At 43.2% G+C, this 24,925-nt stretch overlaps 1 protein-coding gene across 8 annotated transcripts in view; it reads left to right on the top strand.

Moving 5' to 3' along the window:
* Positions 1–24,925, top strand: part of LOC136580603 (collagen alpha-2(XI) chain-like) — a 159,297-nt gene that overhangs the window by 132,803 nt on the left and 1,569 nt on the right. For all 8 annotated transcript variants that reach the window (XM_066581279.1, XM_066581284.1, XM_066581280.1 and 5 more), the window contains 22 exons: positions 535–588; positions 1,463–1,570; positions 2,865–2,918; positions 3,012–3,065; positions 4,875–4,928; positions 5,066–5,119; positions 5,233–5,340; positions 9,664–9,717; positions 9,956–10,009; positions 10,719–10,772; positions 11,348–11,401; positions 11,516–11,623; positions 17,675–17,728; positions 17,982–18,035; positions 20,182–20,289; positions 20,373–20,426; positions 21,388–21,423; positions 21,857–21,910; positions 22,012–22,261; positions 22,823–22,935; positions 23,014–23,082; positions 24,166–24,399. In XM_066581279.1, coding sequence (XP_066437376.1) covers positions 535–588; positions 1,463–1,570; positions 2,865–2,918; positions 3,012–3,065; positions 4,875–4,928; positions 5,066–5,119; positions 5,233–5,340; positions 9,664–9,717; positions 9,956–10,009; positions 10,719–10,772; positions 11,348–11,401; positions 11,516–11,623; positions 17,675–17,728; positions 17,982–18,035; positions 20,182–20,289; positions 20,373–20,426; positions 21,388–21,423; positions 21,857–21,910; positions 22,012–22,261; positions 22,823–22,935; positions 23,014–23,082; positions 24,166–24,399 — 1,836 coding nt within the window. The remainder of the gene's footprint in view (positions 1–534; positions 589–1,462; positions 1,571–2,864; positions 2,919–3,011; positions 3,066–4,874; positions 4,929–5,065; positions 5,120–5,232; positions 5,341–9,663; positions 9,718–9,955; positions 10,010–10,718; positions 10,773–11,347; positions 11,402–11,515; positions 11,624–17,674; positions 17,729–17,981; positions 18,036–20,181; positions 20,290–20,372; positions 20,427–21,387; positions 21,424–21,856; positions 21,911–22,011; positions 22,262–22,822; positions 22,936–23,013; positions 23,083–24,165; positions 24,400–24,925) is intronic.

Raw genomic sequence — 24,925 nt, 5'->3', positions numbered from 1 at the left:
CATGTAAAATACGTTCTTCTGCACAAACCCATTGAAATCTGCACATGCAAAAAATTTTCGTGCACAGCAATGCGTGGAAATACGCCCATGTGACACAGGCCTTAAGATTTTACATTTTTTGCTGGCTGCCTTTATAAAAGCAAAGGCTGCTAAATATAAATATTAATGTTTTCTGGATGTTTTGCATTATTCACACGAGGCGATACGTTTTCGCCTTCAGTAAGAGCATCATAGGGTCTCCATACTAATCATCTGTAGAACACTTATTACTGTTCCGTTACTTCCTATGGCACATGGAGGACGTGGCGGCCGGGGAGTCCGATGTACCACAGTGTCTCCTCCACCTGATGACACATGGCCTTGTAGTGTTACATCTGTGGATGTTCTATGCCTTGTATCCCATATTGTAACACGTTGGTCTGTAGACTGTTAGAACGATGCGGTGTAGTAGTATCCGAGGAGGTGAATGTGCGCTGTGATTTACCAGGTCACTTTCTTTTGCTCCTGTAATTATACATTTCTGCTTCTTTGCAGGGTCCTCCTGGTCCTCCCGGTCCTATCGGCCCTCTTGGACAGCCAGGCACTCCGGTAAGTATATAATTATAATCACAGATTTTGCCACATCTTGTCAGAGAGCTGAATATATTCTTTACTTTACAAGAGGTTGCAAACCTTTTCATTAGTGTTCACATTCTCCGAGTACATTCTACAATTCGTCTGTAGAGCCTGCAGCTCAGTTGTCATCCAAGGGGGTCTGAGTACCTGAATGATAGATAGAACATCTCCCCACACATTATAGTAGAGTCATTAACAGTAGACGTGTGAACCGAGTCAATGGACTGTCTGTAGACGGTGGTGGGAGAATACAACCCAGAGGTCGGTCCTCACTGATCCAGAAGGCAGAGAGTAGACTCTGAGGACTATCTGTCTATACGTCTGCACTACCGCCAGCTTTGCTTTTCCATGCCTAGGGGGTCAGTTTAACGTTTCTTTAAAAAGTATTGAGTAATCTCTATCTTCTCAATTTATAATGGCCAAAGCCCCATCATGCATTATGGGGGACGTCTTCATGGGAGATCTTTAGAAGCACTTATTATGGGGAACGTTAGAAACTCCTAAAGATACTCCGTATTCACATTATCCTTACAGCTTTCTGCCATACTGGAAGGGCAAGAGGGGCAAATGTCCCAGGGCGTCCCCCTCCTCAAGATCATTATTTGGGCATTGTATGATTGTATTATTTGGACACTAAAAGCAGATTTAAAAAATAATTATGCAATTATATATAATCTTTCAATAGATTGTAGCTCTGTACTATTCATTTATCAAGTGTCGCTTCCCTTTCTTCCAACATACGCATCGTCCCGTCCCCCCCCCCCCCCCCCCGCAGCACAATGTCTTGCCTAGTGGAGTCCGCAGAACCTGATTTATCCTGCTTTTACTAATCAATTTCTTTATTCAGGGCGCTGATGGAGAACCCGGGGCACGCGGACAGCAGGGAATCTTCGGAGCCAAAGGAGATGAAGGCACCCGAGGTTTTCCAGGTTCTCCGGGACCCATTGGACTGCAGGTGAGATGGATGGATACTTGATTACACTAGTAAACAGCCCTCCATCTCCACCGCCCGGAGCCTGTGCAGATAATTTATATGGTGGCATTATATTTACAGAGGGTTCACACATAAACTGTAGAATTAGGAATTCGAGCAGCAGCCGACATTTATGTTATACATTTATCTTATATATTGACATAGTTGAAAAAAATGAAATCAGGAAGTGCTGCCATTTTGAATCAGCTGCTTAGAATATATTGGTTGACAATAAAAGTAATGGCCCCATCAGACTGGCACTGGGCATCACGCAGCCATCACTGCTTCCCATTGGGTCTCTTTAGTAATGCTTTCTTCTGATAGATGCTTCTACAATGGAGAGATATTCTCACTTCCTGTCCTCGGAAGGACTATTTCTTGAACTGGTCGGGTCAACAACTATTTTATGATTTAGGTAGATCATGGCTGGTTTTGCTAGATCATAGGGTGGAAAAGAACGAGCATTTTATTGGTTTTATTGACTTAGGAAGATGTTCAGGTAAAACGTGATCCAACGGGAATGTTCTATGGGCAGATATCACATCAGTGACTGTTGCACGAGTGTTGGGTGATTTAGGAACTGTGTGTGAGGGTCACGATCACGGTTTGGCTACTGTAGAGAACAGTAGTTTAGGCAGATCTTGTATTTGGTTTTGGCCTCCTTCACATGAGAATTCAAATAAGGTGAAGCTACAGAGCACAATATGGAGGCAATGTACAGATGAGCTTCTGTAACTCATGTCAACATTGTGCAATCATCTGGCATCCGAATGTGTGCGTATATATGGATGTGCGAGTAACCACAGAACGTGAAGAACTGGCTTTTCATTCAACATCACTTATATATACATCAGCAATAGTAGCTCGGTGGGTGACTGAGCTAGGAACCCACGCCAATCAGCTGTCTTCTAATTGCAGTAGCCAGGCTTCGTATTGCAGACTAAGTTCCCATTAAAATGAATGGGAACTGTACCTGCAATACCAAGCCTTGCCACTAGAGTGGGAACAGCACTGTCTGCTTTCTGTATAAATCAGCTCTGTGCATGAGTGCAGCAGCCCAGTGAACAGCTGATCAGGTGGCAGACACCGCCAATCTGTTATTGATGAGGCCATGAATAGTTTACAACTGGACAACCCCTGTAACAAGTATGAATCCTGAATATCCACATAGCTGAAACCTACTGAGAGCTTCTGCTTTACTGCATGTGTACATGAGAATTATACTCTAGTTTAGCTCATATTATGTAAATTGACCAGTTGTTTTTCTGTGTTGCAGGGGCTGCCTGGTCCATCGGGTGAGAAGGGGGAAACGGGCGACGTTGGTCCAATGGTGAGTGCCGTCATGTGATGTACGATGTCTTGTATCAATATGTCTCTGATGCATATTATATCCTTATACATCCTTCTCTTTATTGTTACTCAGGGCCCCCCAGGACCACCTGGACCCCGAGGACCAGCAGGACCTAATGGAGCTGATGTGAGTTATTAGTATTGTCACTTATATATGTCCATCCATTTTGTATTAGCGTCACTATGGCTATAAATGTATAAGTACCTTGTGTTGTCTGTTGTGTCTCACGGTACATAGTGGTGAGTACTGGGTGGTTCTTGACCATTGTGTCGGTCATTACTGTCACTTCTCTCATTCTTCAGCTAATATTCTGTATTTTACTATTCAGTGTGGAGTAATGTGGTTAATAAGTATATTATGTGCAAATCAGAAGCCAAACAACTAAAAACTGGACCTAATATATTCATAACCCCCACAGTAGCGCACTGGGGCCCATTCACCCGTTCATCAGAATGTGCATCGTGTTCGCACCGCGCTTTAGAGCCACGCTGTAGTATATGGCACAGAGCTTTACGCACGCTGATGTGAAATCCATGTTGCACAAAAAAATAATTAAAATGTAAATTATTGAAGTCGGTGTCAGGAAAACCGCATGAGGATCAGCCCCCTTTGACTGGGGCTAAATCACATGTGGATCTGCCACATTTTCAAATGCAAATTGATGCAGAAATCCAATTTTCATCCTTAGATTTCTGCTGAAGATTTACATAGCAGATTTTGACTGTACGACTGTCTTACGGGGTCTTAAGGCTGATTTAGACACAACGGTTATCGCTTAGAGTTCACTCAAAAGCCATTTTTGAGCGATAATCGTTTTGTCTAAAAATGTCCATCTTTCAGTTTTCTGCCCAATGACGGTTTTCAGTTCTGCTTGAAAACCATCCTTTGGCAGAACATTTGATAAGCAGGACCGCACGCTGTGTTCTGCCCGCGGAGAGCTGATTACAGCTGATTGCTTTGTCTCAGCAGTTCTCAGCTGTCAGTCCCGCTGGCAGAACTAAGAGAAAGTAATTAGGGAACTGCGGGTGGTCTATTCCCTGATTACAGCTCCTGGTGGCTCACACGCTGCTACTTGGTACTAATAGACATTAGTGCCAAGTCGTAGTTTATGCAAAATGATCGCTCAAAAGCCATCTTTTGAGCAATCATGTTTGCAGTGTAAATGCACCCTTAGGTTGCTCCTACTCATTAGATAAAAGTCGGCTGAACCTGGGGCCATTGGCCTTGTGCATGGGTATCAAAACAGGCTCCTTCTCTTGTTGCCCCACCTCCTCCACTGTGACCCGCCCCCTCTAACCACAAACTTTTTTTGTGGCATAATCAAACCATTCCTACTCACTTGATCAAGCCCCACAGTCTACATGCATTCCCTTGGTCACCTCTTACCTCCAGGTCCAGCAATCACGTATCCATCTAAGCATATGACCTCTACAGCAAGTCACTGGCGATTGGCCGCAGTGGTCATGTGCTTCAACAGGCACATGAGCGCTGGACTTGGAAGTGAGTAGAAACACAAAGAATTTTGACCTCCTCACTACTTTTCAAGTATTTGTACCCTCAGAACACAGATACAGTTTAAAGTGGTGCCACTGCCAGGGGGTCGGGTGCAGATGCACCGTTAGCCCTAATGGCAAATCGGCCTTGTTGGAAGCAATTGACCTCCCCGTGTATACTAGGGCCTCCAGACCTTCTGACCAAAGAATTTGTAATATTAGTTTTCAACGTGCTTGGTCCTTTGCTTCCTTGGAAGATAAGCCACTGACAGACGTGTATGCCCGACCAACCAAGTGGGCATGTTCATGGTGGAATTGGGCGAAAGAGCAACCAACAGCTATTGTATATTCATGACCAGTTTACTCAGCACTGTATCCTCAGCTGAGTACACTTTGTTTTTATGTGTTTGAAGGCTCTTAATGATTGTGTTGCTCTTTGCAGGGGCCTCAAGGTCCTCCTGGTGGAATAGGAAACTTGGGACCCCCAGGAGAGAAGGTAAGTGATTCTATTCTTCGAAACTTAGGAAAAAAGTTGTTGTCCTTTATGTCCTAAGAAAAAATTAGAAATTAGCCAAAGACACGATATGAACAGTTTTGTTCAAAGAAATTTCTTTTCATCTTTACAAATTCTAGGGAGAACCTGGTGAGACGGGAGTTCCTGGTGTCCAAGGCGAACCCGGACCTAAGGTGAGTGATTCAGAATTTAGCTATACTGATGATGTGAACATGAGATTTGACCTGGCTCTAATAGAATACTATGAACTCAACCTGGCATCCTTACCTTATTCTTTACTTGTCAGGGGCCCCGTGGAGACAGAGGTGAAAAGGGAGAATCTGGGCAACCAGGTGACCCCGGACCCGGAGGAGGAAAGGGACCTACTGGTGATGATGGACCTAAAGGAAACCCGGTGAGTATATGGTCGCATAAGAAATGACGAACTAGCAGATACTGCATGATATATAGATAGTATAAAGCTGTAATCTAAAGATTAACTGGAGAAACAACACAACAGACCGTTTTTGCTCTGCAGGAAGTTAGGTATATTTTTGTAAAAATGAACCTTTATATGAACATGGACACTGATGGACATCACAAGAATATGCCAGCAGTCTGACCAGTGGGTCTTCGTGTGTTGGGACCCTTAAGAGTCCACTTAATGCAGGGTCTGCAGTGCTGAATGTAGAGCAGTCGCCCATTTGGCTTTGCTCCTACACTTAGACACTCCCAACAATAGATTTTGTACGAGCTGCATTCATTCTTGGGATTAATTGGAGTTGCATGATTGGACCCTCACAAATCAGACATTTATGACATGTCCTTGCAATATGCCATCAATGTTTATGATAACAAACCTCTTTTAATGGGAGTATATTATTTTAGCGTTTTTTTTGTTTTTTTAAACTCGTTTTATTGAATTCTCTGTATTACATACAATAATTGAATAAAGAACTTTGGTTACATCATAGGCTCTTTGTGAACATGTTATCAAGACTTTAGTATATTACATTAACACGTGCAGTTATTGAATACATTATGACAGTGCAGTTTCTCGTAGTGTCAGTGAAAGGTAGAAACATTCGCTAGTCTTATCGAGTGGTTCTGGTTACATTAGCCCTTAGTAGGTTTTGAAATCGGTCCTGCGTGTATACTGTGTTTGTTGACCCACACCATCTCTCCCACACCTTGTTGAATTTTTCAGGGCATTTTCTATTCTTATATACTATTTTTTCATATGGCAGAATGGCATTAATAATATTCTGCCATTTTAAGAGTGTCGGAGGGCATCTATCCATCCAGCGCAGGGCTATTACTTTGCGGGCATAAAATAGTACTTTGGTGAGGAATATCCTGTCGTAGTACAGCCATTGTTCTTCGTCTAGAATACCTAGTAGGGACACTGCTGGGTCATGCGGGACTGGTATCCCTAGTATTTGTGTTAGGAACCCTGTGACTTCCCCCCAGTACGCGTGAATGTCCGGACAGTTCCATATTAGGTGATTGAAATTTGCGTTAGTGCTCTGCATCGTTGACATTGGTTGGTGTGTGTCCTATTCATTTTGTGGAGTCTGGTCGGTGTTAAGTAGCATTGGTGTAGGATGTATAATTGTGTTAGTTTGTTATTTGCAGCCGGTGATACCGTGGTGTATGTATGTTTCCCAGTCCTGATTAGTAAGGGTGGGAATGAGTTCCCTCCATCTTTCTACTACTGTCATTGGTGTATCGGGGATCTTGGATTGTAGTAGGTGGGTGTACAACACCGATATCAGGCCTTTGGGTCCTTGGGTGCGTAGTATGCCTATTAGTGGATATTGAGAAAATGATTGTCTTGGTTCTGGAAATTGTGCCGTTAAAGCGTGTCGAAGTTTTGGTATCTAAAAAAGCCCGCTCTTGGAATCTGGTATAATTGTTGTAGTTGCTCAAAGGAGACCAGTGTTTGGTCGATGTATAAGTGTTCTAGTGTAGTAATTCCCATGCTTATCCAGAATTGTCTGCCCGGTAAGTTCACCAGATGCGGTAGTGTTCTGTTGTCCCATAAGGGGGTCTCCAGAGGGGTGTCGTCCCGTTTAGCCAGCGACTTGATGTCTGCCATACATTAGCTGCAAGTCTGTGTATGGGTAACATCTGTTTAGTCAACAGTCTTGGTTTTTCCAGGAGGATCCAAAGTGATGTCTCCGCGAGGAAATACATCAGGTGGTGCTCGGAGTTAGGGAGGGGCGCATCTGATAACCAATGGCGGACGTATCTGACTCGTCCCGCCAAGTAGTAAAGTTTGAAATCTGGAAGCGCCATTCCAGCCATTTCCTTAGGACGCTGTAGAGTATCCATACGGAGTTTGGCTCTAGAGTTTCCCCATATGAATGATGTTATTAGGGATTTCGTTTTTTGGAAGAATTTTTGTGGTATGGTTATTTCTGCGTGTTCCAGGCAGCACAAATATTTGGGGAGTATTATCATTTTAATGAGGTTTATTCTCCCCGCTACAGATAGTGGCAGGGAGCTCCAGCTTTTTAATTTTTGCTGCAAAGTTGTCAACAGAGGAGTGACATTTAGCTCAAAGCTCTGGGTATGGTCTCTGGTGATGTATATCCCAAGATATTTAAACCTGGGGACGATTTGTAACTTACAAAATACTTCCCCCATCAGCCAGCCCTCTGGTCTTAGAGGCATAAAAGCGGATTTCTGCCAGTTGATACATAGGCCTGAGAATTTCCCAAATTTATCTATTAGAGAAATGGCTAACGGTAAGGTGCTTTTAGGGTCTGACATGTATAGTATTATGTCATCTGCGTATAATCCTATTCTATCTTCTCTGGGTCCTATCTGGATGCCTTTATATAAGGTGTGCTGCCGGATCCTCAGGGCTAGGGGTTCAATTGCGATTGCGAACAGGAGAGGGGAAAGTGGGCATCCCTGTCGGGTTCCTCTATGAAGTGGGAAGGAGGTGGAGGCCAGGCCATTTACCACTACCCTGGCTGTCGGAGACTTATATATGATAGAGATCCACTTTATGAATAAGTCTCCAAACCATTATTTTAGCTGTTTAACTTTGAAAATATAAGTTTTATGTTAAAATGACATCTCCATTTAATGGGGCGCAACAAATATATCCCATTCTGCTGTCAGTACCTTCTGGAGGGTTTCTGGTGGGGTCCATTAGCTGAGCAAGAGAACTTTCTGGACTTGCTCATACACGGCACCCCACTCTCCTAGGCAAGCCCAGGTATCATTGCTGAGGTGCAGTATAGGGGTTTTATGCCTTACCTTGCAGAGAAAGCTGTTACATTAATGTACAAGTCCAGTCAGGAGCTCAAAAATGATATGCAAGTCAGTAACTACCTGGAATGCCTACCTGCTATTTACAGTATTTCCCTCAGTTCTTGCTCCTTGGATGATTTTTAGCTTGGCTGCTTAATTGCAGTGCAGGGATCTGACACTACAGCTCAGCTACAGGCTCTGAGGTAGTCTGAGACATGCCCACGGCTCATAATTGGTTTAGGCTGCTACTCTGTCACTCCTCCTGCAGCTCTGCCTCCTCTGATTGGCTGCTGTGTATAAAAAAATCTGAATCTCACCAGGAAATCAGTTCAGGGAGAGTGATTTCCAATACAGCAAGGGTACAATTATTATTATATAGTCCACATTCTAAACCACCAGTAAAAAAAGATGATTACCAGGTAATTATCTCTCATATAATAGGCCTTAGTAATGGGCAGCCTGGAATGTCACTTTTAAATGGCTTGTCCAGGATAGGAAAAAAACACGTCTTCTTTCCTTAAAAACAGCACCACACCGGTCTACAGTTTCTGTGTGGTACTGCAGCTTAGACATGATAACATCTATGGTGTTCAGCCGCAATACCAGACGCGACCTCTGGACAGGTGTGGTGCTGTTTTAGGAAGAAAGCAGCCATGTTTTTTAATTCTTGGACTTCCCCTTTAAGCACAGTGGCCCTTCATTCTGAGGGACACTGGAGGTTCCAGCAGTCTCTCCCGTACCATTCAGAAATTGATGGAATGTCCCACCCATATGTCATTGCCTTATTAAGATAAACATTAACTTGAGATTACTGCCTAACCAAAGCAGATGGTTTTGACTGGCTTGTCCCATGGCCGGCCATGAACCGCTCACCTTCTTCCATCCAAGAGATCAACTACTGACTGACAATCTGTAGAATATTTTTGCCCTTGTTCTGGATTTTTCGTCTTTAGGATCTAATATTGAATGTTATAGGTTACATTTTTGGCGCTTGCTGTGCCGCCAGTAAGGTAAAGGACCCGGATCTGATGGTTTGTCAGGAATGTTTTGTAGCATCATCAGGACTGCAGCCGCACATCATATTAGTAGCGCGATAAACCGAGTCATCTTGTAGATATGAGACCTTTTAATGGCTACAAGAAGGAGTGATGTTACAGTGAGTTGTTTGATCCACGTAGGATTCTTCCTCAAGACGGATGCGAAGAATCATATATAAATATACACACTACAAACCTTTATCATATTAGTGATTATGTTATACATTCTGGTCCGTCTTCATTGAGAAGATGTATTATTAAAAGTGACATTTTATTCTCATCCAATTAAACACTATTCTCACCTTTGAACTCCGTGTTGAGTGTTTTTGAGATAATAATATATCTTCTCAGTGAATATCGATCAGCTACTAAATATACATTTCAGTGATTCCCCTCAAGAAATAATTAAAGTCCCCTCTTAAATCCTGTTGTTTTAGGGTCCTGTTGGATTCCCTGGAGATCCTGGACCTCCTGGAGAGATGGGTCCCAGAGTAAGTACTCATCATGAAGGAGTCAGACACTTGGTATATCAAACAAGGCATGCGGCTTTAAGACTTTGTTCACACGGGCGGACATGCTGTGGGTTTTGCATCCGGATCTGTAATGGAGATCTGGGCAGTTATTAAGCCAACTGCTCTTTTTCTTCACTCCTCGGTATACTCTACGGTAAGTCTTGTGGTTGATGCTGTTCGTGTCCAATGATTTATATCAATGATTGTTATCTCATAGGGACAAGATGGAGCAAAGGGTGAACGAGGAGAGGATGGCGAACAAGGAGAGGCAGTAAGTGAATATCACTTCAATGATTCCTCAGATGCTGGTGATAACTGCGAGACAATACAACACATTTACTGCTTTATGTATGAGGACTTGTTGTTGGCATTTAACTCTATTTGGGGGTTAAATATACAAACAGAATTAAAAAACTTGAATGAATGAGGCTAAATCTATATGGGCTTCACGTAGCAAACAGAAAGTGTTTGATGTAATGTGTATTCTGTCTTATTGAAAAGTAACTAATCAGTCAGCCGGGTGTGCATGTGCAGGAGGGTCACGGGAGGAATGGCTGCCGCCAGAACTTGATGCGGCCAACAGCTATCTAAGCTGTATCAAAAAGGAAAGGGAGAAGGGCAGAGCATCAGGCAGAGCACCCCCAGGGGGAAGCCCGCTGCTTCTAGATAAACTGTACTTTTTTGAAAGCCATCAACTTCACTGTCTTTCAAGTCATCACCTACCAAGAAGTTACACCAAGGCCTCAGTTTTCTTATACCTCTCTTCGCCTTATCTAAGGTATATGGCCACCATTAGTGGTCTAGAGTACCGGAGTTGTTTCCTACCTGGGTAATCACAAGTGTTATCTGCGCTCCTTGCCACTCAAAGCTGAATACGACTGACTGAGCAGTGTTATGAGCAGCTAGAGTATTTCATTGGTGCATTCATCATGGGTAAGAGTCTGATTTCTAAGTTCTTATATCCTTTACTTCTTTATTAGGGATCTCCTGGTCCTACTGGAGAGAACGGACCCCCTGGACCATTAGGAAAGCGAGTGAGTAATAGTTTAGTAGATTACAATAAACTTTCTGATGCTGACCTTTCAGACCCCAATCACTCAAACCTTAATGACAAACACTATTGGTCAAAAGTTTTAGAACTCCTCAAGTTCTCCAGTTTTTATTAATATTTACAGTTTACTATCTCAAATGTCCTTTGAAATGAAAGCAGAGAACAAATAAACAAGTGAAGATGAATAAAAATAATGGCGTAACTTTGTTTCACCAAATTAAATCTAGATTTTTGACTCTTCCCAGTCGCCCCTCAGTCCCAATATGGTTGCAGAAGTTCCCACAAATGTGCTGCACTTATAGATTGCTTTGCTTTCACCCTTCTGTCCTTTCATCCCAAACAAGCTAAAATGACTTTGCAGGCCATTCCATTTTTTACACCAGAGGGTATTGCATGGCTGTGGTAGCCCTTTTTGTCCAGTGTGCCAGTCAAAAACTTTTGAACGGTAGTGTATGTATCCAAAACATGCTGGTATAAATAAGAGAGGAACCCTTGGCCCTCCTGGCAGTTCTATATATGTACAGGTTTAGTATTTATTATTTCTTCTCTCTTTCGCAGGGTCCCGCTGGTCCGTCAGGTCCTGAAGGTCGTCAGGGTGGAAAAGGAGCTAAGGTAAATGTGCCAGACTTTACCCCAGGATAAAGCTCATATATACTGCTAGATTACGGGTCTAACATGTGCCATAGCACTGCAGTGCCTATTATAATACATTGCTTCTGCTTTCAGGGAGAAGCCGGTGCTTTGGGTCCTCCTGGGAAGACGGGGGCTGTTGGACCTCAGGGATCTCAAGGAAAACAAGGACCAGAAGGACTTCGAGGCATCCCTGGAGCTGTGGTGAGTAATCTGCTCAAAAGGACCATGCATCTGTGCGAAAATAGACATTTCCATACTTTAAGCAAGATGATACCATATACAGTATATGCTTCAACTAGGACCAGATAGTCGTATCCGGGCCAGACACAGAAGTAAGGCAGCCATTACCGTCTTGTCCCACATGCTGGGCTGCTAAATATATCTGGCTTTTTAGTGAAGAGGCTAAACAACAAAATCACATCCGACCATGCAAACCCAACAGGCACATTATATTTGGAAAAATCATCCCAAAAATGTTGCCTAATATGTCAATATATTTGGTGCATTTTTAACCCCTTAATGACATAACTAATTTTAGCTTTAAGAGCCAGTAAATCGTTTCCTCTTTTGTGCCCAGCGATCAGAACTCTTATTTTTCAGCAGTGTCGCTGTATGACATCTTGTATTTTGCATGGCAAATTCACATTTTTATAATAACCAGTGTCATAATGTAAGCCAAGGATTAAAACAGCGCTGCGTGATAGATAGAGAAGTCTACCAATGAGACGACAATCAACTCACCTGGTGCTGGGTGGGACACACCTTTAGTATAAAGGGGACCCACTAACACCTGTTATCCAAGTAGGCATATAGAAATAATCCCCATCCATAATCCAGCCCTCTGGAGAGCAAGCCATTTAAACATAAAACCATAAGGAATAAAAAATGGATGTAGCGCTCACAGGATCCGGGGTAAACGATTCAGAAGTGGACGAGAGATAATAATGAAAATCCCATCTTTAATAACATGCTATTAAAGACGGGATTTTCATTATTATCTCTCGTCCACTTCTGAATCGTTTACCCCGGATCCTGTGAGCATATATATCCATTTCTTATTCCTTATGGTTTCAGTTTCATAATGTATTGAATAACTTTTAATAATTTTTTGCTGGCGGTCACCATGCGGTATAATATAGGTTTTATTACCGTATATACCGGCGTATAAGGCGACGGGGCGTATAAGACGACCCCCCAACTGTCACCTTATACGCCGGGAATACAGCGGAGCAAAAAATAAAAATCATTACTCACTTTCCCCGGCGTTCTGCGGCGCTGCTGCAGGATGTCGCTCCCTCCTGGTCCCCGGCAGAGCATTGTTTTCTGGACGCAGGGCTTGAAATCCCCGCCTCCAGAAAACACACGTGCCTTCAGCCAATCACAGCCAATGACAATGATGTCATTGAATGGCTGTGATTGGCTGACGGCGTGTGTTAGCTAATCACAGTAGCTTTCTGGAGGCGGGGATTTCAAGCCCTGCGTCCAGAAAGCAATGCTCTGCCAGGGACCAGGAGGGAGCGACAGCCTGCAGCAGCGCTGCAGAACGTCAGAAGAAGTGAGTAATGATTTTTATTTTTTGACACTTTCTTTTTTTTGTATTATCGGCGTATAAGACGACCCCCGACTTCAGAGCAGATTTTTCGGGGTTTAAAAGTCGTCTTATACGCCAGTACATACGGTATGTTTTACCACTTTTGTTCAATATAAACACTTTTGTTTTTAACAAAATAACTCTTTTGAGTCGCCATATTCCAGGACCGGAGCGTTCTTATTTTTTCAGTACAAAATTGTTTTTATTGGTACAATTCTGAGGCATATACAGCTTTTTTGATTATTTTTTTGTTTGGAGAAGAAAATTGAACAGAAATAGCTATTTGGTATTTTTCTTTTTATGGAATTTACTGTGCTGGATGAATAATGTAATGCAGTACGGGTTGTTATAGATGTGGTGATACCAATTATGTGTGGCTTTTCTTGTTCCTTTTATTTTGTGATTATTTAAAGCATTCTGTAAGGGGAAAATCATTATATAGTCGCTTTTCCGCTACATTTAGAGGTAGGTTTTGGAAATCACACTTGCCAACATTTATGGGGACATTTTAAGTTCTGCCTGATGCTTTTATTTGAGGCAAATTAGAATAAGTTCAACTTCATTTGGATTCAGTTCGTGGGACAGTCATGTGAAAATGGGGACTGTTGGAAACTATGAAAGTTAGAAATATCACCATGTAGAGATGCATTTTATACCTAGGAGGTTTTTGGTAAGTTCAGACATTACACTTTGTCCATACTAACATGCATATCTACTACTGCTTGGGTTCAATGGACTGGGAATAATTGGCAAGCTGGGTAGTGGCTGAACGTCTAGCAAAAGTGTTGGCCACTGATGCTTCCACATGCTCTCTTGGAGACCACCGATGCTTCCACATGCTCTCTTAAAGACTACCGATGCTTCCACATGCTCTCTTGGAGACCACTGATGCTTTCACATGTTCTCTTGGATATCACCGATGCTTCGACATGCTCTCTTGGAGACCACAGATGATTCTGCATGCTCTCTTAGAGACCGCAGATGCTTCCACATGCTCTCTTGGAGACCACCAATGCCTCCACGTGCTCTCTTGGAGACCACCAATGCTTCCACATGCTCTCTTGGAGACCACCAATGCTTCCACATGCTCTCTTGGAGACCAGCGATGCTTTCACGTGCTCTCTTGGAGACCACCGATGCCTCCACATGCTCTCTTGGACACCACCAATGCTTCCACATGCTCTCTTGGAGACCTGAGATGCTTCCACGTGCTCTCTTGGAGACCAGCGGTGCACGCTTTATCTTTTTCAGTAGAGCTGGTAGCACACATTGCTTACGTTCCCCTATGTACTTCTGGTATCTGTAATTTACCCCAACTCACCAGAAATGGAGGAGGAATATTAAGAAAGGTTTTTTGTAATTTGTATTAGGGGGTTTATATTAGGATTGAATACCAGAGATAATAATAATAATCTTTATTTGTATAGCGACATCTTATTCCGCAGGGCTTACTTTTAATTGAGGCAGACCATGCAGTTGTTATGGGGCTATAGACTGGGAGGAGTGACACCCCACCTTCCCCCTTCATTCTTTCCTGTCGACTATGCAAAGTAAATCATGTATATAAAGTTTCCTACATATAGAACCCTATACTGATCTATGTCTGGTTCAAAGGAGCAGAGGAGAACTGCGGTGCAGCCTCTGCCTTATTGGGCTGCCTGCACATAGTAAACCAATGTATAACAGGTTAATATGTAACGACTGAAATATAATACAGAGGCTGCTGAGATCACTGGCCAGACAACAGAGAAGCAGTAGAGGGCATAGAGCATGCATGTGTGCGTTTGCAGTACATGTACAGGCAGGGATGGGTGAATGTTCATAGTGAGTGTGTAGCGAGTGAGTAAGAGATGAGCGAATGTATGGGCGGCGACTAACAGAATGGTATTTAAGAAATGCAAGAAATGCATCTGGGCAAGAAAAATGAAAAAAGCAGATACAGAATGGGAGGAAGTGGGCTAAGCAGCAGCACCTGTGAAAAAGACTTGGGTATACTAATAAATCATAGACTGAACATGAGTCAACAGTGTGATACAGCAGCCAAAAAGGCAAACACAATTCTGGGATGTATTAACCCCTTAGTGATGACCCTATAGTGTTTTTACGTCTTGCTATTGCAGGATGTGTATGGAGGGAGATAGTGCTGCTATCTCCCTCCATACAGTGCGGGCGTCAACTATTAACCCTTGAAATGTCAATTCTGACAGCGGCATTTAAATTCCCCGAACGATGTTTGGGGGTCCCGTACGCCCCCCTTCCGCCGCGGTGAGATTGGGGGAGCCGTGCAGGTGTTATGGCAGCCGGGGGCCTTCTGAAAGGCCCCAGGGCTGCCTTAGCAGACTGCCTATCAAGCCATTCCTGTGGGGTGGCTTGATAGACTGCCTGTCAAAAAGCAGTATGATATAATGCTATAGCATTACGTCATACTGCAGGAGCGATCAAAGCATCGCTGGTTGTGGTCCTCTAGGAGGACTAAAAGAAAGTGCAAAAAAAAAATAGAGCAAAAAAATTATACTAATTATTTTTAAAAAAAGTAATAAAAGTTAAAAAAAAAACCCATTTGCAATAAAAAAAATAAAAATAATAAACCAAAAATACGTGTTTGGTATCGCTGCATCCGTAAAAGTCCCATCTATTAAAGTAATGCATTATTTATCCCACACGATGAACGTGGTCCGAAAAAAAAAAAAAAAAGACCGCCAGAAATGCACTTTTTTGGTCACCCTGTCTCTAAGAAAAAATATAATAAAAAGCGATCAAAAAGTCAATTGTTTGCAACAATGGTACCAATGGAAACAGCAGGACGTACCGCACAAAATGGGCCCTCACATAACTATGTCGACAGAAAAATATAAAACTTATTGTGCGCAGAAAATGGACACCAAAAATTATTTTAAAAAATTAAATATCTTAACAAAAATACAAGTACTACAGCAAAAAAAAAACTATATAAGTTTGGTATCGTTGTAATCGTACTGACCCAGAGAATAAAGTTATTGGGTCATTTTTGTTGCAGTTTGTGCGCCGTAGAAACTAGACGCACCGAAAGATGGTGAAATGTCGCTTTTTTTTTCTATTTCTCTCCACTTAGAATTTTTAAAACATTTTTCAGTACATTTTATGGTACAATAAATAGCACCATTGAAAAATACATCTCGCCCCGCAAAAAACAAGCCCTATTACAGCAACGTCAATGGATAAATAAAGGAGCTATGATTTTTTAAAAGGGAGGAGGAAAAAACGAAAATGGAAAAAAGCAAAAATGCTCCGTCACTAAGGGGTTAAGAGAAGCATAGAGTCTAGATCAGGTGAGGTAATTATCCCCCTCTACTCTTCCTTAGTCAGACCTCATCTGGAATACTGTGTCCAGTTCTGGGCACCCCACTTTAAAAAAGACATAGACAAACTGGAGCAAGTTTAGAGAAGAGTTACCAAGATGGTGAGCGGTCCGCAAATCATGTCCTATGAGGAACGGTTAAAGGATCTGGGAATGTTTAGCTTGCAGAAGAGAAGGCTGAGATGAGACTTAATAGCTGTCTACAAATATCTGAAGGGCTGTTACAGTGCAGAGGGATCAGCCCTATTCTCATTTGCACAAGGAAAGACTAGAAGCAATGGGATGAAACTAAAAGGGAGGAGACACAGATTAGATATTAGATAGTGAGGGGGATCAATGAGTGGAACAGGTTGCCACGGGAGGTGGTGAGTTCTCCTTAAATGGAAGTCTTCAGAGGCTGGACAAATATCTGTCTGTGATGATTTAGTGATCCTGCACTGAGCAGGGGGTCGGACCCATGGACCCTGGAGGACCAGATGACCCTGGAGGTCCCTTCCAACTCTACTGTTCTAGGATTCTATGTATGCACTAAAAATATGTCTCCCCCAGATCAACATTGGGGGGTAACAGGCTGTACTGGATGCACATATGTCTTTTTTTCAGCATAACATATTATGTTACGATATATGTATAGAGTCTGCATATGATTGTAAAGACTAAATATGTTTTATTTAATATATAGCAGTATTATTTGTGCCCTAGGTGGCAATATTATATATAGCAGAGGAGGGTGTAGACCCAAAGGTTTGCTATAGGCCATAAATAGGGCCTATTTATTAATCGACGCATGCCCGCATTCTGGTATCCAAAAGTCACATTCACCAAAACTAAGCCTTTTAGGCCATTTACATTGCACCGCTTCACTTTTTCAGCTAGTGCCTGGGGCCAAGCATTAGAGGGTGTGGCCACCCACAGCCTATCACTTTTACTATAATCTATGGCAGAAAGTGGTTACATTTCACAGCTCCTAGTGGAAGTAGGTTTTCTTCTGGTGCACGGAGGTGCCGCCAGATGTATTACGAGGCTTGCAACTGCTATTACATTTGTTGCCTGTGGCCGAGTGCAGAAATGACTTGGGTCGGCATGTGAAACTCTGTTCTAAGTAAATAGCCCACTGAGCTCAGAACCTTTCAGAAAAATGATAAACTAATGAGATTGCGGGTTAATGATCCTTATTGGTCGGTTGATGTAAAGCGTCCTCCCTCTGGTATTGGGGCTCATGGGTCCAGAGTCTCGCTGTCTGAGCTGGATGCACATCTACATTATACGGATAATATTATAGACTGTAACTGTTTGCTGAGACCTGAATTATTTTTGTCTGCAGGGTGAACAAGGTCGCCCAGGAGCAACGGGTCAAGCCGGACCCCCTGGACCAATGGTGAGACAACGGCAGATTTACTGCAGATGTAGGAAATTGTAACTTGGCTCTGATGACTTCTGTGCCCAGTTGGCTTAAGCCTTTCGAAAGCTATTGTTCTCTTAACACAATAAAAGAATTTTCGAGCTATTGAAAGTGCTAACAAACCACAACACCGAAAGTCATCTTAATGCGTCACGAGTCCAGTTACACTTTCCTATATTTGTATATCTAATTTGTCCTTGGAGTTTGTACTAAGCTATCTGTCCTTTAGGGACCTCCTGGATTGCCTGGACTCAAGGGAGATAATGGCGCTAAAGGAGAGAAGGTGAGAAACTTGGATTATTTTATGAGATTATATATGTAATAAATAGTCAGACATATCCACTTTATGTATAAAGTATAATGACCACAATAAAACATGTCAAGCCTCAATCATACATCGTTATACATAAATATGCCATCGCCTACTAAAGGTCTTTATACATGGCTCAAGGTGTGTCAAATAATGACCCCCGATCAACGAGATCAGCACTCCCTTACCTGGCCTTCACACCGGCTGACTCAGAATATATGGGGCACAGATGATAATGCGTATAATCAGTCGCTCCCATAAGATTGTCAGCAGAACATCCACCGTTCACATGGCGAGATGTGCTGGCAACAATAATGGCTGCACAAAAGATGTGATCAGCGGATGAATGAGGGTTTGCTCATTCATTGACTAATCGAGTGCAGCTTCACATGGCCCAATGATTGAGCAAGCTAACGAACATTGTTGCCCAATCGCTGGGTCGTGTAAAGAGGCCATTTCTGGTAGATGAATCCTATATGAAAACGGCTATAATCCCACCAAAAATGTCAGTCCTACATATTTAATATGATAACCCCGAAATCAATTTCCAAGACGGGACTGCAAGACTTAGCATTAAAAAGTTGTTTATTGAAAACTACATATATAACGAAAACATTTTAAAAAATCATGAAGAAGATTCATCATCAATGCAAGGGAAATCCGTTACCTCAGGTCACACATATAAGGGAAATCCTGCTCATATCAACCTACAATGGCGCAACTAAGCTCAATGTCATGCATATAATAAAGTGTCACCCTGTTCCCCGGCGCACGTTTCGCCCTTAGCTTCTCCCATTCAGGTGAAGGGTACTGATTTTCAGTTGCATAAATTTCGACAAGTATTCTGCCACGTGTGAGTTTACTCTAATGTGGCCCAAATGGGATGTAAAAAAAGGAAGTACTGTTAAATACCTCAAGGAGTCTCTCTGTCAGGGCGGTATTTTACACCTTAGATCTGGACGGGGCTGCAGTGTTTTTGTTACTGCAGACAAGCAATCAGTCAATACTCGCCACAATATACTCACAATACACCCACGTACTGTATTCTGTATTCTGACCCCAAAGAGCCGCCGCAGATCTTGTAAGACCGTTGTATCTCTAAGCCCAACACTCCCCACTGCCTCAAGAGCTTCGACCTAAAGTAGATTGAGCTTAATATGTCTGCGCACCGGATGGAATGGAGGGCAAGATGGTATTTACCCCAAACTAGAAGAGAATTATTAAAAGTAGTGTTGGGGAATAGGAGCCCAGGAAAGTTGTTGTAAGAACATTTTTACATAGGTTATAAAAAGACACAGGAGAAACCCAAATCAAAAAGGAGCGGGCCTGGCGCTGAATTCCACCCTGTAAGACACATGAGCCAAGGATCAAACCAGACTTCTTGGTTGATGCAAAACCAGCAAGTATAAGGCATTTTGGGGTGAGAATTCCTTCATCAGATATACTGGAATATTCACAACACTTCCCTAAGAGCGTAGCTGTGCCCCGTGAAAGAGCATTGGGCACAACTCAGCCCTTAGAGAGGCGAGAGCTGCACATATACCAGCACATCTGATGAAGGGGCTCTTGCTGCAAAACACATTGTACTTGCTGGTTTGTATCAATAAACCCAAAGTCAGGTTTAACCCCCGACTAGGACGTTCAGGTAATGTCCTGGGATGATATAATGTCCGGGATGTTCAGGCCAAACAGCCAAAAATATGGAGATAATAAGCTTCCGAACATTCCTACCTTTACAATTACACTCTCAATATCTGCTGCTTTTATAAAATGTTATTTATTCCACCATTATTACCTCTTATGATGGGAATTTCCCATTTTAACCACTTTTACTGTAAAGAACCCATAACTATGACTGATATGCCTTTTGTACAGTGGAGTGCTCAAAACGTCAGCTAGTGTTTAAGGTGTCCACACCAATGACAGGGATACTAATTTACATTATTCAAGTCTGTTCCAAAATATCAAGTTGCTGGTGTTCCTATGGCCTCTCCAAATGCTGGAGGTCAGCGTATAACATGGATATGATGCCTAATGTCTGCCATGTGGTCTTCTACTGTTACATGTGTTGCACCATGATATTACTAGTAATACTGGAATAACGTTCATCTTTATTTAGGGTCATCCTGGTCTTATTGGCCTCATTGGACCAACTGGAGAGCAGGGTGAGAAGGGTGACAGAGGTCTACCGGGTCCACAAGGCACAACTGGACAGAAAGGAGAACCTGTGAGTCTAGTCGTTACTATACATATTTCCCTTTATATGTGTGCATTATCCTGTGTCTCACTCTGCTCCTCTTTCCCCTACAGGGTATTCCTGGTGTTACAGGTCCTATTGGCCCAGGAGGGTCGGCTGGGCAGCCTGTGAGTTCTTTACTCCGTTTCTCTTGTTTTTTAGCTTTTTCTCTCTCACCATCACATTCTCTCTGTGTCTTTAACCTCCATTGTGGGGTAATTATGAGGTCTTTTATCCACCAGCATTTTTTTTAACGCTGCGATATCGCAGCGTTTTTTTAAATGGGACTTTCTAATGGTAAAATTGCACAAAAATTGCAAGCTTGTGCTTCTGCGATTTTTGTGCGATGCGTTTTTAACATGAGAAAGGCCGCCTGCACACGGGCGGAAATCCCGCGGCGGGATTTTCGCCGCTCAAAGCCTGCATAGGAGTGCATTACAATACGCACTCCTATGCAGACGGCCGCGGTTTTGCCACGCAAAATGTCGCGCGGCAAACAAACCGCGGCATGTCCTATTTTTGTGCGGGGCTCGCAGAGCCTCTCACAGATACGTCACTCACCCGGCCGCCGGCTCCGGTCTGCGCATGCGCCGGCTGCCCGGCAGCCGGCACATAAAAGAGTCGGGGCCGCCGGGCGCGGGTGAGTACGCGCTCGTCTCTGCAGGCGCTCGGGCCGGGTCCCGCGGCGAGAATTCTCGCCGCCGGATCCGACCCGCTCATCTGCAGGCGGCCAAAGTCTCATTAAAAAAACGCAGTGATATCACAGCATTAAAAAAAACGCTAGTGGGTAGAAGCCCTGAAGCCGCTTGCACCAGTTTTCTGCCATCAAAAAGTCACAGTATTTGGCTAAACTTTGGGACTTTTTAAAATTTTTTCGCCACTCTGTGCACTCTTCAAAAAAGTGTGTGTTGCTTAGCAGAAGGCGCCTGGCCTCTCACGGCCAGCAGATTTACTATAATTTGTGCCAGAAAGCAGTGCGACTTCTAGCAGCTGCTCCTCCTATTAGCATAGATTTGAATTCGTGGAGCAAAAAGTCTAACAATGTTTGAGATTGTAAGTGTTGTGACTATTCTCTTCTTCATCATTCAGGGATCCCCGGGTCCTAAAGGAGCTAAGGGAGCCTCGGTGAGTAAACTCTTCTAGTTCATGCTTGCTTTAGCTGCTACGTTGAGGTGGCGCTCTTACCATGTAGTGATGACATGCAGGGCTTTCACTATAGCGCAACTGTGTTTTTTACAATGAGTTGTGCTCGCCACAGTGGGTAAACTATAGGATATATAGGGGGTGCAATCTTATCCATAAGTTTATGTTTTCTTCTTGCTTTCATGAATTACGCATCATGAATATACACATTCAGCTTATTACTAACCAAACCCTATTCAGTTTTCAATATTGCACTATTTCTTAGTCTATAAATGGGCAGACAATGCTGCATGAATGGAAGGATGAGGATTATAAAGTCTATAGGATATTTTATGTACATCTGTGTCAATAAAACACCTTTCTATACACTTTCTGTTTGTATTTTCTTACTTACATATCGCTCTGTAATTACCAGGGCCAAGCTGGACCCAAAGGACAGAAGGGTGTACAAGGCCCACCTGGACCCCCGGTAAGTGGTTCCTTCGCCTAGTGAACATCTGGTTGTTCCAGAGAGTATATGGTGTTGTATGATCATGGCATCTAATTCCCTGTTCTCTATACATGGTACAGGGGCCTCCGGGCGAAGTCATCCAGCCACTGCCTTTCCAGATGCCCAAGAAAAATAAACGCTCTATTGATGCCAGTCAGATCATGGCCGATGAACCCACTGGGGATTATGCAGATGGCATGGAAGAAATCTACGGCTCTCTCAATGCTATAAAGAAAGATATTGAACTAATGAAGACACCCTTGGGCACAAAGGAACACCCAGCCCGCACATGCCTGGACCTGCGACTGTGCCACCCAGAGCTTCCAGATGGTAAATTGGAGTAGTGATAAAACAGTGCTGATAACTGAAAGAGGGATGAATGGACAACAAAAGGATTTTTCCCATCTTAGACATTTACTGGATTTCCACATATTGCATCTCTGTGACCCTCACATATTGGCAGAAATGGGGTCCGCTGACCCCAATTCCAGTAGGCGAGGCAGTGGAGAATGACTGGAGAGGTGACCTCTGTAGTCAAGTCAAGCTTGGTTATTTCCATAAATCTCAAAGGCTTGAATGGTGAGAACCACAATGTGCTCCCACCTCTCCATTCATTCTCCAGTTATACGTGGCTGGAGAATTCATGGGTAGTTCATTATTATCAAAGTTCCAGATAACCCCTTTATAGCATTCAGCTTTGCTGACATTTACCATGATAATTGGAGCTCTGAATCTGACAGCCACCACCTTCTCTCCATGTGTCACTATGAGATGATAGTGTGTAGACTGATGCTGAGCTCCAACTCTCATACAGCAATTCTCATCAAAGGTTGACTTCCTCTTTACGTTTTGGTTGCTGGCATGTTATAATAAAACTGTCCTTCCTTTCAGGTGAATATTGGATTGATCCCAACCAGGGCTGCACCCGGGACTCTTTCAAGGTCTTCTGTAACTTCACAGCAGGTGGAGAGTCTTGCATCTACCCCAACAAGGACATTGAGAAGGTGAGCAGTAGGCTTCCTTGAGTCAGCCACGTGGCATGAGAAATTACCTTGTTGCTCACCAGTGTTTCTTGCTTTTAGGTTAAGATGTCTACCTGGAACTCTGAGAAGAAAGAGACCTGGTTCAGCAAGTTCAGGAGCGGGCGGAAGGTTAGTGCATGTAATGGGTCTCCATGTAGCAGTAGAATGCCAACCAGTTACCATGTGGTTGAGCGGTATGTGTTTTACCACAGTCATGCCATGTGGTCTTTGATCGTGTGGATTGCACAGGTGAAACACGGTTTTTACAGGTAACCTGTTGCTACAAAATCCATTTTAAAGCTACCAGCACAGTGTAATCTAGCATTACAAAAGTATCCCACACGTGTGCACCCCAAAAAATCAATTTAGCAATAACTGAGCATCTTAATTTATATTTTTTTGTGCTCTGTATGCAAATGCAACACCTTGTGTCAAAGAATCGGTCTTATTAGCCCTCCGTATCAGCACGTCATAGATAAAGCCCCGCCTCCACTCTATCCTGGTGCCACCCCCTGTGTGAGGAAGTTAGCTCTTCTGGTGCTGACGTCTCGCTCACTGTGTGCCCCTCCTGCTGCAGCTTCCTTGAAGCAAAGTGTATAAATCTCGACTTTAGCAGCACTGTGCAGGAAGATGCGGCAGGAGGAGCACACGTCGGGTGTACAAGACCTCAGTACTAGAATCACTGACGACCTCACATGTGGTGGCAAGTTGGAGAGGAGGCGGGGGTTAATCTATAATGCTCTGAGGGCTGATAGCACCGCCTCTTTGACTTGGGGTGGCACATTTGCATACAGGGCTTGAAAAATATAAAGGAAGATTTTTAGTTATTGCTAAATTGGGTTTTTTTCTGGTGCAAGCATGTATGGAACGCTCTTGTAGTGCTACATTACTCTGTGTTGACGGCTTTACAATAGCTTTTGTGGTGACAGCTTCCCTTTAAGACATTTCACTCGTAAAAACTGCAGTCCAAAAACTGCATCACAAATCCGTGACAATTCACAGTAAAATGTGTGCAGCGATTGCAAAGGCAGCACACTACTGGGAACACAGCGTGTGAAGAGGATTGCCAACTGATAAACAATGGCCGCCTCTCATGACTTCTACATTTCTTCATATTCCGCTGCTGTTATTCCATCACATGGTTATAGATTTTCTTGCATCAAACATCCCTGAAGTGTTAATTATTAACCTGCATCTTCTCTCTCTCGGCAGTTCTCTTATGTTGATGCAGACAGAATCCCTATTGGCGTGGTCCAGCTGACCTTCCTTCGGCTGCTGAGTATCTCTGCCAGCCAGAACTTCACATATCACTGCCATCGCTCTGCTGCCTGGCACATGGCCTCTGCCGATAGTTACGATAAAGCACTACACTTCATGGGTGCCAATGATGAGGACCTCTCCTTCCATACAAGTCCTTACATCAAGGCTCTCAGAGATGGCTGTTCGGTAAGAAGAAGTCTTTTTTTATAGATCTTTATTAGCGTCTCCGGACAGATGAAGCCTGATGATGCCAGTTTGGGTTGGGTTATAATAGACATTAGCTGGCATAATAGCAGATAGCAGATATTTGTCTGTAATACTGAATAGGGTCTTAGTTGATGAAGTCCAGGTCAGCGACAGAAGAACTTGAAGACCACAAAACCACAAAACAAGGCTTAGAGTTGTAGCAATGAACAGGAGCAGAGAAGTGGGCAGGAAGAGAACCAATAATATCCATACCATGAATAGCAAAAACAACATATAAGGCCCAAAAAACAAGGGAAACCTTCAACATAAAAAGGATCACATAAATAGGGCTTAGTTGCAACACTTCTAGTTAAAAACAATTTCCTGGTTCTGCTTTATTAATTTTGTTGAAAACAGCCAGCCATAACGTGTTTTGGGGACACAACCCCTTCTTCAGATATGGCTGCCAAGTGCGGAGGATCTGAGCGGACGGATTTACCATCGCACTGTAAAGAAAACGCATATT

This window comes from Eleutherodactylus coqui, chromosome 10 (assembly GCF_035609145.1).
Source record: "Eleutherodactylus coqui strain aEleCoq1 chromosome 10, aEleCoq1.hap1, whole genome shotgun sequence".
Classification (NCBI taxonomy): domain Eukaryota; kingdom Metazoa; phylum Chordata; class Amphibia; order Anura; family Eleutherodactylidae; genus Eleutherodactylus; species Eleutherodactylus coqui.
Note: the sequence above shows the minus strand (reverse complement) of the source record. Positions and strands in the feature narration are given on the sequence as shown.